Source organism: Oncorhynchus masou, chromosome 12 (assembly GCF_036934945.1).
Source record: "Oncorhynchus masou masou isolate Uvic2021 chromosome 12, UVic_Omas_1.1, whole genome shotgun sequence".
Classification (NCBI taxonomy): Eukaryota; Metazoa; Chordata; class Actinopteri; order Salmoniformes; family Salmonidae; genus Oncorhynchus; species Oncorhynchus masou.
The window spans coordinates 43025393-43041304 of NC_088223.1; the positions used below are offsets into that span (position 1 = coordinate 43025393).

At 40.2% G+C, this 15912-nt stretch overlaps 1 protein-coding gene across 1 annotated transcript; it reads right to left on the reverse strand.

Moving 5' to 3' along the window:
• Positions 1–5394: 5394 nt before the first annotated feature.
• LOC135550135 (apolipoprotein Eb-like) lies at positions 5395–13183 on the reverse strand. Its single transcript, XM_064980650.1, has 6 exons — positions 13096–13183; positions 12684–12747; positions 12284–12437; positions 8555–8842; positions 8069–8225; positions 5395–6327 (listed from the first exon to the last, which is right to left on the reverse strand). The coding sequence occupies exons 2-6, from the start codon at positions 12724–12726 to the stop codon at positions 6157–6159; spliced, it is 813 nt and encodes a 270-aa protein (XP_064836722.1). The 5' UTR covers positions 12727–12747; positions 13096–13183; the 3' UTR covers positions 5395–6156.
• Positions 13184–15912: the final 2729 nt, after the last annotated feature.

Below are 15912 nucleotides of genomic sequence, written 5' to 3' on the forward strand. Positions count from 1 at the left end.
GTTTCTTTGTGAAGAATCAACAACAAGTGGGACACAATCATGAAGTGGAACGACATTTATTGGATATTTCAAACTTTTTTAACAAATCCAAAACTAAAAAATTGGGCGTGCAAAATTATTCAGCCCCCTTAAGTTAATACCTTGTAGCGCCACCTTTTGCTGCGATTACAGCTGTAAGTCGCTTGGGGCATGTCTCTATCAGTTTTGCACATCGAGAGACTGAAATTTTTTCCCATTCCTCCTTGCAAAACAGCTCGAGCTCAGTGAGGTTGGATGGAGAGCATTTGTGAACAGCAGTTTTCAGTTCTTTCCACAGATTCTCGATTGGATTCAGGTCTGGACTTTGACTTGGCCATTCTAACACCTGGATATGTTTATTTTTGAACCATTCCATTGTAGATTTTGCTTTTTGTTTTGGATCATTGTCTTGTTGGAAGACAAATCTCCGTCCCAGTCTCAGGTCTTTTGCAGACTCCATCAGCTTTTCTTCCAGAATGGTCCTGTATTTGGCTCCATCCATCTTCCCATCAATTTTAACCATCTTCCCTGTCCCTGCTGAAGAAAAGCAGGCCCAAACCATGATGCTGCCACCACCATGTTTGACAGTGGGTATGGTGTGTTCAGGGTGATGAGCTGTGTTGCTTTTACGCCAAACATAACGTTTTGCATTGTTGCCAAAAAGTTCAATTTTGGTTTCTTCTGACCAGAGCACCTTCTTCCACATGTTTGGTGTGTCTCCCAGGTGACTTTAAACAACACTTTTTATGGATATCTTTAAGAAATGGCTTTCTTCTTGCCACTCTTCCATAAAGGCCAGATTTGTGCAATATACGACTGATTGTTGTCCTATGGACAGAGTCTCCCACCTCAGCTGTAGATCTCTGCAGTTCATCCAGAGTGATCATGGGCCTCTTGGCTGCATCTCTGATCAGTCTTCTCCTTGTATGAGCTGAAAGTTTAGAGGGACGGCCAGGTCTTGGTAGATTTGCAGTGGTCTGATACTCCTTCCATTTCAATATTATCGCTTGCACAGTGCTCCTTGGGATGTTTAAAGCTTGGGAAATCTTTTTGTATCCAAATCCGGCTTTAAACTTCTTCACAACGGTATCTCGGACCTGCCTGGTGTGTTCCTTGTTCTTCATGATGCTCTCTGCGCTTTTAACGGACCTCTGAGACTATCTATACGGAGACTTGATTACACACAGGTGGATTGTATTTATCATCATTAGTCATTTAGATCAACATTGGATCATTCAGAGATCCTCACTGAACTTCTGGAGAGAGTTTGCTGCACTAAAAGTAAAGGGGCTGAATAATTTTGCACGCCCAATTTTTCAGTTTTTGATTTGTTAAAAAAGTTTGAAATATCCAATAAATGTCGTTCCGCTTCATGATTGTGTCCCACTTGTTGTTGATTCTTCACAAAAAAATACAGTTTTATATATTTATGTTTGAAGCCTGAAATGTGGCAAAAGGTCGCAAAGTTCAAGGGGGCCGAATACTTTCGCAAGGCACTGTACTTTGTCATGACAATATAGACTGTTGGATGTGTTCTAGACTAGTATGTCAATGTCATCTATTGTCTGATTTGGCAATCTGGAGTGCAGGTAATTGTTTTAAAAGCATTATGAAATATGCTAGTTTGTTATTGCCTATCTCCAAAGACAAAAACTTTATCGTGATGATGCGGCACAACACAATTTCGGACCAGAAATTAAATCATGCCATGGTGAAAATAATCATAGAACAGACTATCACCAATTTGAGAGGTGTTTCATTCCTTCAGTGGATTATTTGTTTAACGTGGACATTAACTTTTTTTCCTTTAAAAAAAATATTATTTATATCATTTGAATATATCCGGGGAATACGTTTTTCTCCCCCCCACCCCCAAAATGTACAGTACTACAAAAATGTGCCTTTTGAATAGATTACGAACTTGTCGTACTTTTAAACAGTTACTCCAATCTGTCCTGTTTTATTTGTTCTCTTTTTGGAAGAGCATTTGGAAAGTACCCCTTTTAGACCCCTTGACATTTTGTTTTTTCCCCCTCAAACAATCTACACACAAAACACCATCATGACAAAGCAAAAGCAGGTTTTTAGAAATTTGAAGCAAAAAAAATGAATAAATGATGTTACATTTACATAAGTATTCAGACCCTTTTCAGTGTTTTGTTGAAGCACCTTTGGCAGCAATTACAGCCTTGAGTCTTCTTGGGTATCACGCTACAAGCTTGACACACCTGTATTTGGGGAATTTCTCCCATTCTTCTCTAGAGATCCACTCAAGCTCTGTCAAGTTGGATGGGGAGCGTCGCTGCACAGCTATTTTCGGGTCTCTCCAGAGAAGTCCGATAGGGTTCAAGTCCAGGCTCTGGTTAGGCCTCTCAAGTACAAGTTCTCCTGAGAGCTCTGGAGCAGGTTTTCATCAATGATCTCTGTACTTTACTCCGTTCATCTTTCCCTCGATCCTGACTAGTCTCCCAGTTCCTGCTGCTAAAAAAAACATCCCCACAGCATGTTGCTGCCACCACCATGCTTCACCATAGGGATGGTGCCAGGTTTCCACCAGACGTGACGCTTGGCATTCAGGCCAAATAGTTCAATCTCGGTTTCATCATACCAGAGAATCTTGTTTCTCATGGTCTGAGATTCTTAGGTGCCTTTTGGCAAACTCCATACGTCCTGTCATGTGCCTTTCACTGTAGAGTGGCTTCTGTCTGGCCACACCCATAAATGCCTGATTGGTTGAGTGCTGCAGAGATGGTTATCCTTCTGGAAGATTCTCCCATTTCCACAGAGGAAATCTAGAGCTCTGTCAGTGATCATTGGGTTCTTGGTCACCTCCCTGACCAAGGCCCTTTTCCCCCGATTGCTCAATTTGGCCAGGTGGCCAGCTCTAGGAAGAGTCTTGGTGGTTCCAAACTTCTTCGGGAGTGCTGGAGAATTTTGTTTTGCTACCCTTCCCCAGATCTGTGCCTCGACATAATCCTGTCTCTGAGCTCTACGGACAATTCCTTCAACCTCATGGCTTGGTTTTTGTTCTGACATGCACTGTCAACCGTAGGACCTTATATAAACAGGTGTGTGCACATCATATCCAATCAATTGCTTTTACCACAAGTGGACTCCAATCAAGTTGTGGAAACATCTCAAGGATGGTCAATGGAAACAGCTCAATTTCAAGGCTCAGAGCAAAGGATTTTAATATTTATGTAAATAAGGTATATTCCTTTTTTATATACATTTGCAAACATTTCTAAACCTGTTTTTGCTTTGTCATTATCAGGTATTGTGTAGATTGATGAGGGGGAAAAAACAATTTGTTTTAGAATAAGGCTGTAACGTTACAACGTCTCAAATGTCAAGGGGTCTGAATACTTTCAGAATGCACTGTACATGTTTTTTTTATGTTTAACGTTGTAGATGTTGTAACACACCTCTTTTAAAATAACCGATATCAGTCCTCTTTAAAGTCAACTGGAGGGTAACAAAATGGTGTTATCTTTGTAGTTACACTGCCCTTGCCCTTGCCTTTGCATGAGGACTCAACTCTTTTACCAGTTCACTTCACCTATTTGGTGGACTCTTTTTTTGCATTCACATTGCTATGTTTTGAAAAGAACCAACATCTTTTTCCAACATTCACTCAATGCAGGACAAGCCATTCAATCACAATGTGTTATGGGACAGCTAGATATACATACTTACAGTTTGGAAGCTAATAGATTACTTTTAGTTCAAATATGAGACATAACTGTAATCAGAAGATACGATTAACTTGTAAATATTATTGGTAACAGAACAAATAGCAATTGAGTAACTGCAGATTAAATAATGCTGTAATTGAACATTTTACACCCAATGTAGGCTACTTCCCCTTTAAGAGCTAGAATAGATTTTATTGGTTGTGATTCTCACCAAATATGTTGTCTTCTCACACTATTCAAACCCCACGATCAATAAACAGCTTATAAAACTCTCTTAGCATATATTGCAAACCAATAATCTGAACTAAAAACTCCACACATTTTGGAATTTCTGTGCATCCTTGACAATTGCTAGTCAATATCCAAAAACAGCTCACATTTGTTTTCTGCCATCATCTCTCGTGGCACCAATGTAAGGGTTTATGGCAGGGGAAACGGTGTTGCTGTAGTCTAGTGTGTTGTGTGGGAATAGTTACAAGCGAACTTGGGGACTAAAAATGGGAACCGGACCACAGAATTCAAGCAAACCCAACTCAGACCACCTCTCGAGATGATCTGTTTGGTTCGCTTCGGGGGGCTCTTTTGAGGGGTTTGAGGTTCTCAGGAGTGTTAACAATGTACAATAAATTAAGCGAACTGCACAGAGTTCACAAATATTGGCTGAAAGGGAACCAATGTGAAAACACACTATGTTGTGTCCTTTTGGGGTAACGGTTAGATCTGCTTTCCAAACAGTCATTTGTTTGGTAAATGGTGATTACTTACCATCTTTGTTTTCTGGAAATGTGAAGTGTGGTTTGTGACACTATTGTAATTAGTCATTTTCAAATGTCAAAGATGTCACTGGACATTCAGTAAACATTACTCATTGCATCTTTAAGCACTGTACAGCAACGCTTTTGTCAACACAAAGATGTGATGGAAAGGATTTGTTATATTGATTATGTGCTGATAATTTTCATTCTTTAGATGTCTCGTTATCAATGCAAAAGTTTAAAACAAGTTTTTATATACAGTTGTCTTACAATAAAAGTATCTTGACTTTGACTTGTGTGTTGTTTCCGCTGAAGTTTCTCCACAGTAACTGCGTTTCCATCCACAGTTTTTATGCAAGTACTCACAAAAAGCTTATTTCTGTCAAATGTTGTGCACAAATTTGTTTGCATCCCTGTAAGTGAGCATTTCTCCTTTGCCAAGAGAATCCATCCACCTGACAAGTGTTCCATATCAAGGAGCTGATTAAACAGTATGGTCATTACACAGGTGTAAAGTACTGAGTACTGAGTAAACGGCCTTAATACAAATTATGTGATCCTTCCTTAACCCATAGGAAGTCCCACCCAGTTGACTACTTCAAGATGGTGAATGTCCTCGATGGCGCTGCCCATGCTAAAAAGGGCTTTTGGGCCCCGAGTCCTCCATATCTGTAATTGAAACACCTTTGGTGGGAAAATGTGCATGTTTTTTAATGCAGATTTGAGAATATTCACATAAATCTGTTGCCAATTTGATGGAAACGTAGCTTATGATGATTATCATGTCATACAGTGGGGCAAAAAAGTATTTAGTCAGCCACCAATTGTGCAAGTTCTCCCACTTAAAAAGATGAGGTTCCTGTAATTTTCATCATAGGTACACTTCAACTATGACAGACAAAATGAGAGAAAAAAAATCCAGAAAATCACATTGTAGGATTTTTAATGAATTTATTTTAAAATTATGGTGGAAAATAAGTATTTGGTCACCAACAAACAAGCAAGATTTCTGGCTCTCACAGACCTGTAACTTCTTTAAGAGGCTCCTCTGTCCTCCACTCGTTACCTGTATTAATGACACCTGTTTGAACTTGTTATCAGTATAAAAATACACCTGTCCACAACCTCAAACAGTCACACTCCAAACTCCACTATGGCCAAGACCAAAGAGCTGTCAAAGGACACCAGAAACAAAATTAAAATAACAATAACAATTCACAGATTAGTATAGATGTTTTTATTGGATTGACAGACTTTCACCAATGTATGTTTTTTTATTATTACTTACTCACAAAGCCCTTTATACAATTCCCCTACCACAACTGTTCTGTACCGCTAATATACATTTTGATGTTAAGCAGTAATGGCTAGAGTATGCATTTCAGTGAACTTTATCAGCTAGGCCTTGGAAAAGCTGCCTTTTGTAGAGGTGGATGACAATGAGGGAGAGAGGATATTAACACAAGTAGATTTGTTTGGTTGATCTTGGAAACCTGTTACAAGTCTGAAAAGCTCTGTGCTCAGCCAAATATGCATTATGTCTTGTTTATGAATGGAGTGACAAACTAAATGGTTTCTGAAAGGCAACTTCCCTTCCCTTTTTTAAAATATTTTTTAACTTGGGTGAAATATGTGACATAGTGCGTGAACTAGACCGCCACCCTAAGCCTGTATGGTGGTATGTTGATTTACATGGTCTCCATGATGGCCTTAGCCTTATCACGGATTATGAGGCCGTAAGGGTTGAACCAGGTGCGCAGTTCCTCCGTCTTGTCCTTGAGGCTGCTGCGGAGGTTCTCGGTGGTCTTCTCCAGCTGCTTGCGGACCTCCTCAGCCCGGGACTCAAGCTTGTCCTTCACCTGATATAATAAATGCCATTTAGGTGCAGCTAGTTGTAATATAATACAGTGTCAAGAAAAAGTATGTGAACCCTTTGGAATTACCTGGATTTCTGCATAAATTGGTCATCACATGTGATCTGATCATCTTAGTCACAAAAATAGACAGCTTAAACTAATGACACACAAACAATTATACATTTTCATGTCTTTATTGAACACACCGTGTAAACATTCACAGTGTAGGGTGGAATAAGTATGTGGACCCTTGGATTTAATAACTGGTAGACCCTCCTTTGGCAGCAATAACCTCAACCAAACGTTTTCAGACCTGCACAACGGTCAGGAGGAATTTTGGACCATTCATCTTTAAACGGTTTCAGTTCAGCAATATTCTTAGGATGTCTGGTGTGAACCGCTCTCGAGGTCATGCCACAGCATCTCATTCGGGTTGAGGTCAGGACTCTGACTGGGCCACTCTAGAAGGCGTATTTTCTTCTGTTGAAGCCATTCTGTTGTTGATTTACTGTGTTTTGGGTCGTTGTCGTGTTGCGTCACCCAACTTCTGTGGAGCTTCAATTGGTGGACAGATAGCCTTACATTCTCCTGCAAATTGTCTTGCTAAACTTGGGAATTGATTTTTCCATCGATGATAGCAACCTGTCCAGGCCTTGAGGCAGAAAAGCAGCCCCAAACCGTGATGCTCCCTCCACCATACTTTACAGTTGGGATGAGGTTTTGATGTTGGTGTGCTTTTTTTCTCCACACATAGTGTTGTGTTTGTTCCTTCCAAACAAGTCAACTTTAGTTTAATCTGTCCACAGAATATTTTGCCAGAGGAGCTGTGGAACATCCATGTGTTCTTTTGCAAACTTCAGATGTGCAGCAATGTTTTTTTTGACAGCAGTGGCTTCTCCCGTGGTGTTCTCCCATCAACACCATTCTTGTTTAGTGTTTAACTTATCGTAGACTCATCAACAGAGATGTTAGCATGTTCCAGAGATTTGTATATGTTTTTAGCTGACACTCTAGGATTCTTCTTAACCTTATTGAGCATTCTGCACTGTGCTCTTGCAGTCATCTTTGCAGGACGGCCACTCCTAGGGAGAGTAGCAACAGTGCTGAACTTTCTCCATTTATAGTCAATTTGTCTTACCGTGGACTGATGAACATCAAGGCTTTTCGAGATACTTTTGTGACCCTTTCAAGTCAACAATTCTTAATCTTAGATCTTCTGAGATCTCTTTCATTAGAGGCTTGGTTCACATCAGGCAATGCTTCTTGTGAATAGCAAACTCAAATTTTGTGAGTATTTTTTACAGGGCAGGGAAGCTCTAACCAACACCTCCAATCTCGTCTCATTGATTGGACTCCAGGTTAGCTGACTCCTGACGCCAATTAGCTTTTGGAAAAGTCATTAGCCTAGGGGTTCACATACTTTTTCCAACCTACACTGTGAATGTTTAAATGATGTATTCAATATAGACAAGAAAAATACAATAATTTGTTTGTTATTAGTTTAAGCACACTGTGTTTGTCTATTGTCTATTGTTATGACAAATGTATGCAGAAATCTGGGTAATTCCAAAGGGTTCACATACTTCTTCTTGCCACTGTATATTCCATGTAGCAGACACTTTTATCCAAAGCGCTTGCAATCATGCATACATTAATTTGTATGGGTAGCCCCAGCGGGAATCAAACCCACAATTATTGGCAATGCTAGCACCTTGCTCTACTTACTGAGACAGACAGTGCTCACCTTTTCAGCCTGGGTCGCCAGCAGCTTGCTGATGGTAGCCATCTTATCCTCAGCGCGCTCACGGATCTGGACATAGTAAGGCTCAACACGATCCATCACGGATTCCACGCCAGAGGTGGTTCGAGACTGCAACTCCTCGAAATAGGTGGTCACTTTGCTAAAAAGAGTGAAGAGGAAGGAGATGTCAAAGACAGGTACTGGTCAAAGTAAGGTAAAGCATTCCATTTCATTAGAACTTGTTTGCAGTTAAATGACTCCCTCTATGTGCACGACTACTTATGTGACAGACAAATATTATTGAATGTTTTTTTTTTTAAATCGGTGAACAATACATGATGAATTATGACATAACAGCCAACATTTAGACACATTAAGACAATGCTTTAAATCTAAAGCCTTCAATCTTCAATCAAACTTCAATCTAAAGACTTGAATACTTTAATTGATTTAGTCTGGCAAACGGCTCCTGCCTTCTCTCTGTCATACCTGCAAATCTCCTGGGTGTCTTTGCTCAGGCGCTTGTTCAGCTTGCGGCTATAGGTGTTGACCCTGTGACTGACGTCATTGGCATTCTGCTCCAACATGGTCTGGAGTTCCAGGGTGTACACTGTGGTACGGTCTTTAGCTTCAGTCATGTGAGCCTGCAACTTGTTAACAAGGAGCTGCACTTCCTTGCCCAGACGTTCAGCGGCGTCCTTAGCGAGAGGTCCCAGTTTGGTCTTCATATCATCACTGTACATATTCAGCTCAGACATGGTGTCTGTGATCAGGGTACTGGGAGGGAAAACAGACAGGTTTATTAACACATAGATCCTATTAAATTACTATTTAATTTGTAATGTAACAATGTAAACACTAGCTCTTTCCATGACATACTGACCAGGTGAATCTGACTAAACTCAATATTAGGAAAGTGTTCTTAATGTTTTGTACACTCAGTGGACATTTATCAAATACATCATAATAGGTGAGTGTTATTCTTTGGACTGGGTGAAAATATACATTTTTAAATGTTTTTTTAAAATTTTAACAGGGAAGACATATTGAGATGTACGTCTCTTTTACAAAAGCGCCCTGTATATACAACACATGATACCCAAACAATACAGTGCATTCTGAAAGTATTTGACTTTTTCCACATTCTGTTACGTTATAGCCTTTATTTATTTATGAAATTAAATGTTTTCCTCATAAATCTACACACTATACCCCATAATGACAAAGCAAACGCAGGTTTCTCAAAATTTGAAAAAATATAAAACCAAGAACCTGATGGTCACTCTGAAAGAGCTCTAGAGTTCCTCTGTGGAGATGGGACAACCTTCCAGAAGGACAACCATCTCTGCAGTACTCCACCAATCAGGCCTTTATGGTAGTGGCCAGACGGAAGCCACTCCTCAGTAAAAGGCACATGACAGCCTGCTTGGAGTTTGGCAGGCACCTAAAGGACTCTCAGACCATGAGAAACAAGATTCTCTGGTCTGATGAAACCAAGATTAAACTCTTTGGCCTGAATGCCAAGCATTACTTCTGGAGGAAACCTGGCACCATCCCTAAGGTGAAGCATGGTTGTGGCAGCATCATGCTGTGGGGATGTTTTTCCGCAGCAGGGACTGGGAGACTAGTCAGAATCGAGGGGAAAGATGAACGGAGCAAAGTGCAGAGAAATCCTTTGATGAAAACCTGCTCCAGAGTGCTCAGGACCTCAGACTTGGGTGAAGGTTCACCTTCCAACAGGACAATAACCCTAAGCACACAGCCAAGACAACGCCTGAGTGGCTTCGGGCCGGGTTTCTGAATGTCCTTGAGTGGCCCAGCCAGAGCCCGGATTTGAACCCGATCGAACATCTCAGGAGAGACCTGAGAATAGCTGTGCAGCAACGCTCCCCAGGCTGAGAGGATCTGCAGAGAAGAATGGGAGAAACTCCTCAAATACAGGTGTGCCAAGCTTGTAGTATCATACACAAGAAGATTCGATGCTGCAATCGCTGCCAAATGTGCTTCAACAAAGCACTGAGTAATGGGTCTGAATACTTATGTAAATGTTACATTTTAATCCATTTACAACAAAATGTGGGAAATGTCAAGGGGTCTCAATACTTTCTGAATGCACTGTATATGTATACACATTAAAATACAATAACACAGTAATGGGAAGAACAAATAAAACATTGCAAATCACCCAGAAAAACAGATACATTCCTCCACAAGTCAGTCCCCAATCAATACTTTAAATTGCACGAACGACACCAGAACATCAAGATGAAATGTATTTAGAATTTTGTTCTAGCAATACGGTGCATTAAAACTAAAAGCAGATTCACCTAGCTCGGTGGAGACCCTAGGAACCTCAAGAGTTAACCAGTTAACCATCAGACAACTCAGGTGACTATACTTCAATAGCAAAGTTATATAAGACAGACATTTATGAAGTAGGGCCTTGTAAACAAAAAGGGAGTAATGTAGAGATCTACAGGTCTTTAGCGAAGTCCAGCCAACTTTTTGATACAGGATGCAGTGATTAGTATCAAAACTGTCACTTGTAACAAAACAAAGGTCACTATGGAAGATGGCATCCAAAGGTTTAAAAGTAGTAGCAGCTGATAATATCACCTTAATCAAGAACAGATAAAAAGGTTGACTGAATAATCTACGTCCTACTGCTTAGAGAAAGGCAATATCTGTTTCTGTAGAAAAAGACAACTCTAAATTTTAACTCATCTATATGTTTTTTAAACGTCAAATCCATATCAATCCAAATGCCTAAGTATTGATATGCGGGAACACGTCCGATTGGAGAACCATCTAATGTAGTTCATCTGAAGCATCCTTACGAAAGTCTGAAAACAACATGTATTTAGTTTTGTCTGTAATTAGCACAAGTTTTAAATCAGTAAGGGATTCCTGCATAGTTGTAAAATCTGACTTAGGTTTTGACACAGCCAAGTCAACAGCCGGGGCAATAGCATACATAATAGTATCATCTGCATATAGATGAAGTTTAACATTTTTAACAGATTGACCAATGGTGTTTGTATAAATAGTGGAGAACAGGTCCCAAAATCGTCTCCTGTGGTACACCTTCATGTACAAGAAATTCAGACTTAAACCCATCAATCACGATGGCCTGAGTTCTGTCACTAAGATAACCATGAACAGGTGTCAGAGCTTAGGCCTATTGAGGACAACTTATTCAATAATCATGATCAACAGTATCAAAATCTTTCAACGGGTCCAAAAACAAAGCAGCACATTTTATTTTGCATCAAAGATCATTAACAACTAAATTGGTTGCTGTAATAGTGTTATGCTCAGGCATAAACCCTGATTGATTTACATTCAAAAACAAGAACAACAACAAGTTCTACATTTACCAAGGATTCAAGAATCATAGCTAGACAAGGAACACTACTATTCCCGCCCAGCACAAGAGCTGATTTCCATAATTTTGTAATATTTCCTGATAATGTTAAATAGAAAATGTGTGTTATTGAACCAACAATAATGGGCACTGCACACTTAAGCAGACCAGGATCCAATTTTTCGGCCCCGGTGGATTTCTTGTTGTCTCTTGCTAGCAAAGCATCCAGGACCTCTTTTTCTGTAAATAGGCTAAAAAAAAGCTTTGACTATAATTTCTCTGATCATTCAGCAAGTTTCCTCTATCAGCATCATTGTGAATAGGCTTTGAAATAACTTCTAAGAGCCTCCTGAAATAAAGTGGTGATAATATGCATCCCTTTTGTCCTGTAATAAGGCCAGTTCCTGAATTAAATTTGTTGTTGCAGAGGAGGAAGTAGAACTCTTCAGGGATTGACAGTTTTCCAGAATTTAGCCAGGTTCCCATGAAAATCCGAAAGAGCGGTTACATAATCATTTAGCCTTTCTGATTTGACTTACACAATGATTCCTCAGTTGCTTAAAAGCTTGCCAGTCCAGGCCTAAACCTGTGTGCCTGACCTTGACCCAAGCATCATCTCTTATGAATGACTTGAATGATAATTCCGGAGTGTACCAGGCATTTGATCTACCTTTAACCCTTAACTTTTTGAAGGGAGCATGATTATCCACATTAGTATTGAAGACATCTGCAAAAAGGCTTGAAGCTAAATGCACATCAGGGAGATATTTCATCATATTTTTAAAAATGTTTTTGCCAGGATTAATGGCCAACTGTAGGAAAGTAAAGGTAAATTGGCACAGAAATAAACTCACTCCAGTTCTCTGCTGAGATGGGAGGCCCTGATGTTCTTCACCTTCTCATCAGCCTTGGTGTTCAGATCTGTCATGTAGTCCTTAAACTGGTCAATTGTCTTTTCCCAGGGAGTTTGGGGCTCATCCTGCATGGGTAGCACCCATGCATGACAGCCTATAGTTAAGAGAATGGAGCAATCGATTGATTAAAACCAGTTGTCATTTGTATTGCCCCTGTCAATTATCCTGTTGGGTAATGTTTCAGAAAACATTTGTTTTTCTAGAGCTGATGATTGATTATCTTAGGTAAGCGGCATCCCAAATGGCAACCTATTCCGTATTTAGTGTACTACTTTTGACCAGGCTGTATAGGGAATAGGGTGGTATTTTGGACACAAACTCAGTAGAAGTAAAAGGTCACCTGAGAGGACTGCTAGAGCCAGGATTACTGCGACAACCTTCATGGTGATCTGCTGACAATACACCTGTGAACACAATGGAGAATATCTGTTTATACAACAGTAATATACCACTCTGATTCAGTGATTTTATAGCAATATTATATACAGGATCACTGATTTGTGTTATATACAGGATCACTGATTTATGACAATGATATACAGGACTTTATAAATGTCCTTATGCACTGGAACCTTCTTAGTTTACAAAAACAAACCGAGCACTACTTACACAACATGGAATCAATGAATATTAGTAGTATTCACACTTTTCTTGTTTACGGAGGTACGAATAGTATAATTTTGTCTATCTTGAAAGGTAAACAACAATGATCGGGTGATTAAAACACAATATACATTAAGTAAATAACTGACCTTAGAGATCCTCTGGTGATGTTACGGTAAGTCAACACTGACAGACGCTCACTGAGTATTTATACAACTTTGATTGCTCTGAAGGATCCCATAAAAGCACAGTGAAAAGCCAACCTTTGTCCAAAGTTCCCAACACAAAGTGCATTGTCATTTTTTATTGCTGGATTATAATTTTGTTCCACGTCGCACCATCAAGCTGTTATCACTGTCAAACGCTATAAAGCACCCTCAAAAGAACAGACATGATACATACAGGTGATTCACAGCTTAATACGGTCCAGTAAAAGCATCCACTAAAGCCCCTAATATGCGACTTAAAAGGTTGCATATTAGAAAAAAAGCCCCTAATACGAGACTTAAAAGGTGAAACCAAATCCCTTGGTCACCGGTTTAACCGACCCTATCTTTTCAGATCGAGGTAAGGAGACGAGTAAAGAAAGCCAATTGTCAGTATTCATAGTGTTTAGCCAATTGGAAAGTGTCCTATCAATGTACTATTCCAAAGGTTTATGTTTAATGACAAGAATGGCAGAGAGCATGCCTGATATCAATCAGAACGCTCAGATCACACTGATATGTAATGTTGTTTAGCGGCCTTTGGCCAGCAAGTCTTATGCTGTCATGGTTTATATTGGTGTCCAATACATTGGTCAATGTTTCTTGATCCTGTCTATAACCTGGAATACTTTTGACCTTTGAAGTCATTGTGAGTGTTTCAGACACTAGCACATGGATAGGAATTAGTTGGAGTAATGAACAGTGAGTGAGAAGTTATTGCAGTGTTATTACCACTACCATTATTTCCACGCTCTTCTCAATTTACATCAACCATTCTGCCATCAGATTTGCCACCAATGCTCCTTATAGGACACATCACTGCACTCTATGGTCTTCTGTAAACTGGTCATCTCTGTATACCTGTCGCAAGACCCACTGGTCGATGCTTATTTATAAAACCCTCTTAGGCCTCTCTCCCCCCTATCTGAGATATCTACTACAGCCCTCATCCTCCACATACAACACCCGTTCTGCCAGTCACATTCTGTTAAAGGTCCCCAAAGCACACACATCCCTGGGTCTCTTGTCTTTTCAGTTTGCTGCAGCTAGCATCTGGAACGAGTTGCAACAAACACTCAAACTGGACAGTTTTAACTCAATCTCTTCATCCAAAGACTCAATCATGGACACTCTTACTGACAGCTGTGGCTGCTTTGTGTGATGTATTGTTGTCTCTACCTTCCTGCCCTTTGTGCTGTTGTCTGTGCCCAATAATGTGTGTAACATGTTGAGCTGCTGCCATGTGCTGCTACCATGTTGTTGTCATGTGCTGCTGCCATGCTATGTTGTTGTCTTAGGTCTCTCTTTATGTAGTGTTGTGTTGTCTCTCTTGTGGTGATGTGTGTTTTGTCCTATATTTTAATTTAATTTATTTTTAATTCCTGCCCCTGTCCATGCAAGATGCCTTTTTCCTTTTGGTAGGCCATCATTGTAAATAAGAATTTGTTCTTAACTGACTTGCCTAGTTAAATAAAGGTTAAATAATACAAATTAAATCCACATTTTGTTGTGTTACAGCCTGAATTCAAAATGGATTAAATAGATTTTCTTCTCACCCATCTACACACAATAATACCCCATAGTGAAAACATGTTTTTAGAAATGTTAGCAAATGTATTGAAAATTAAATACAGAAATATCTACATCCAGCCTCGGTCTATAAAATGTTTAGTGCAGAGAAGTGTCCTTTGATACAATACTTGGGGATATATTCTATCTGTTTCACTGAATCGTTACAGAGTGCGCAATAGAAATGTGAAGGTAATTTCAGACAGAACCGATATATGCAGAATTTACCATGAATGCAGTCTCTGCTAATGTGGGAACATTGCCTTAAAGGCCTGGATTCAATCTGTATCGCAGAAGATCCGCTTTAGAATTTAAAAGTAATTTCTGATTGAGTCGACATATAGCGTTTACCATGAATGAATTCTCCCGACCACAGGAATATAATGCCTTTAATTGTCAATCGCACTATAAAGCAGAGCTTCAGCGTTAGGAAGGTGTTCTGAATATTTTGTACACAGTGTATATCAAACACTACATCACCAATTATGTGGACACCCCTTAAAATGAGTGGATTTGGCTATTTCAGCCACACCCGATGCTGACAGGTCTATAAGATCGAGCACACAGCCATTTAATCTCCATAGACAAACATTGGCAGTAGAATGGCCTTACTGACGAGCTCGGTTACTTTCGACTTTCCAACGTCATAGGATGCCACCTTTCTGACCTGATAGAGCTGCCACGGTTAACTGTAAGTGCTGTTGTTGTGAAGCGGAAACGTCTAGGATTAACAACGCCTCAGCCGCGAAGTGGTAGGCCACACAAGTTCACAGAACCGGTCTGTCCTCGGTTGCAACACTCACTACCAAGTTCCAAGCTGCTTCTGAAAGCAACGTCAGCACAAGAACTGTTTTGTCAGAAGCTGGCCGAGCAGCCACACACAAGTGTAAGGTCACCATGCGCAATGCCAAGCGTCGGCTGGAGTGGTGGAAAGCCTCCATTCGAAACGCATTCTCTGGAGTGATGAATCATGCTTCACCATCTGGCAGTCCGACAGCCAAATCTGGATTTGGCAGATGCCAGGAGAACACTACGTGCCCCAATGCATAGTGCCAACTGTAAAGTTTGGTGGAGGAGGAATAATGGTCTGGGGCTGTTTTTCATGGTTCAGGCTAGGGCCCTTAGTTCCAGTGAAGGGAAATCTTAACCCTGACCTCAACCCCATCGAACACCTTTGGGATTGGACCGCCG

What these genes read in the sequence shown, in the direction of transcription:
- LOC135550135 (XM_064980650.1), bottom strand. Translation starts at nt 12,726, where the DNA reads ATGAAGGTTGTCGCAGTAATCCTGGCTCTAGCAGTCCTCTCAG. An exon ending in GGCTCTAGCAGTCCTCTCAG is followed by an intron (nt 12,438 to 12,683) that starts GTGACCTTTTAC and finishes TCTTAACTATAG; the next exon opens with GCTGTCATGCATGGGTGCTA. An exon ending in CATCTCAGCAGAGAACTGGA is followed by an intron (nt 8,843 to 12,283) that starts GTGAGTTTATTT and finishes TTTCCCTCCCAG; the next exon opens with TACCCTGATCACAGACACCA.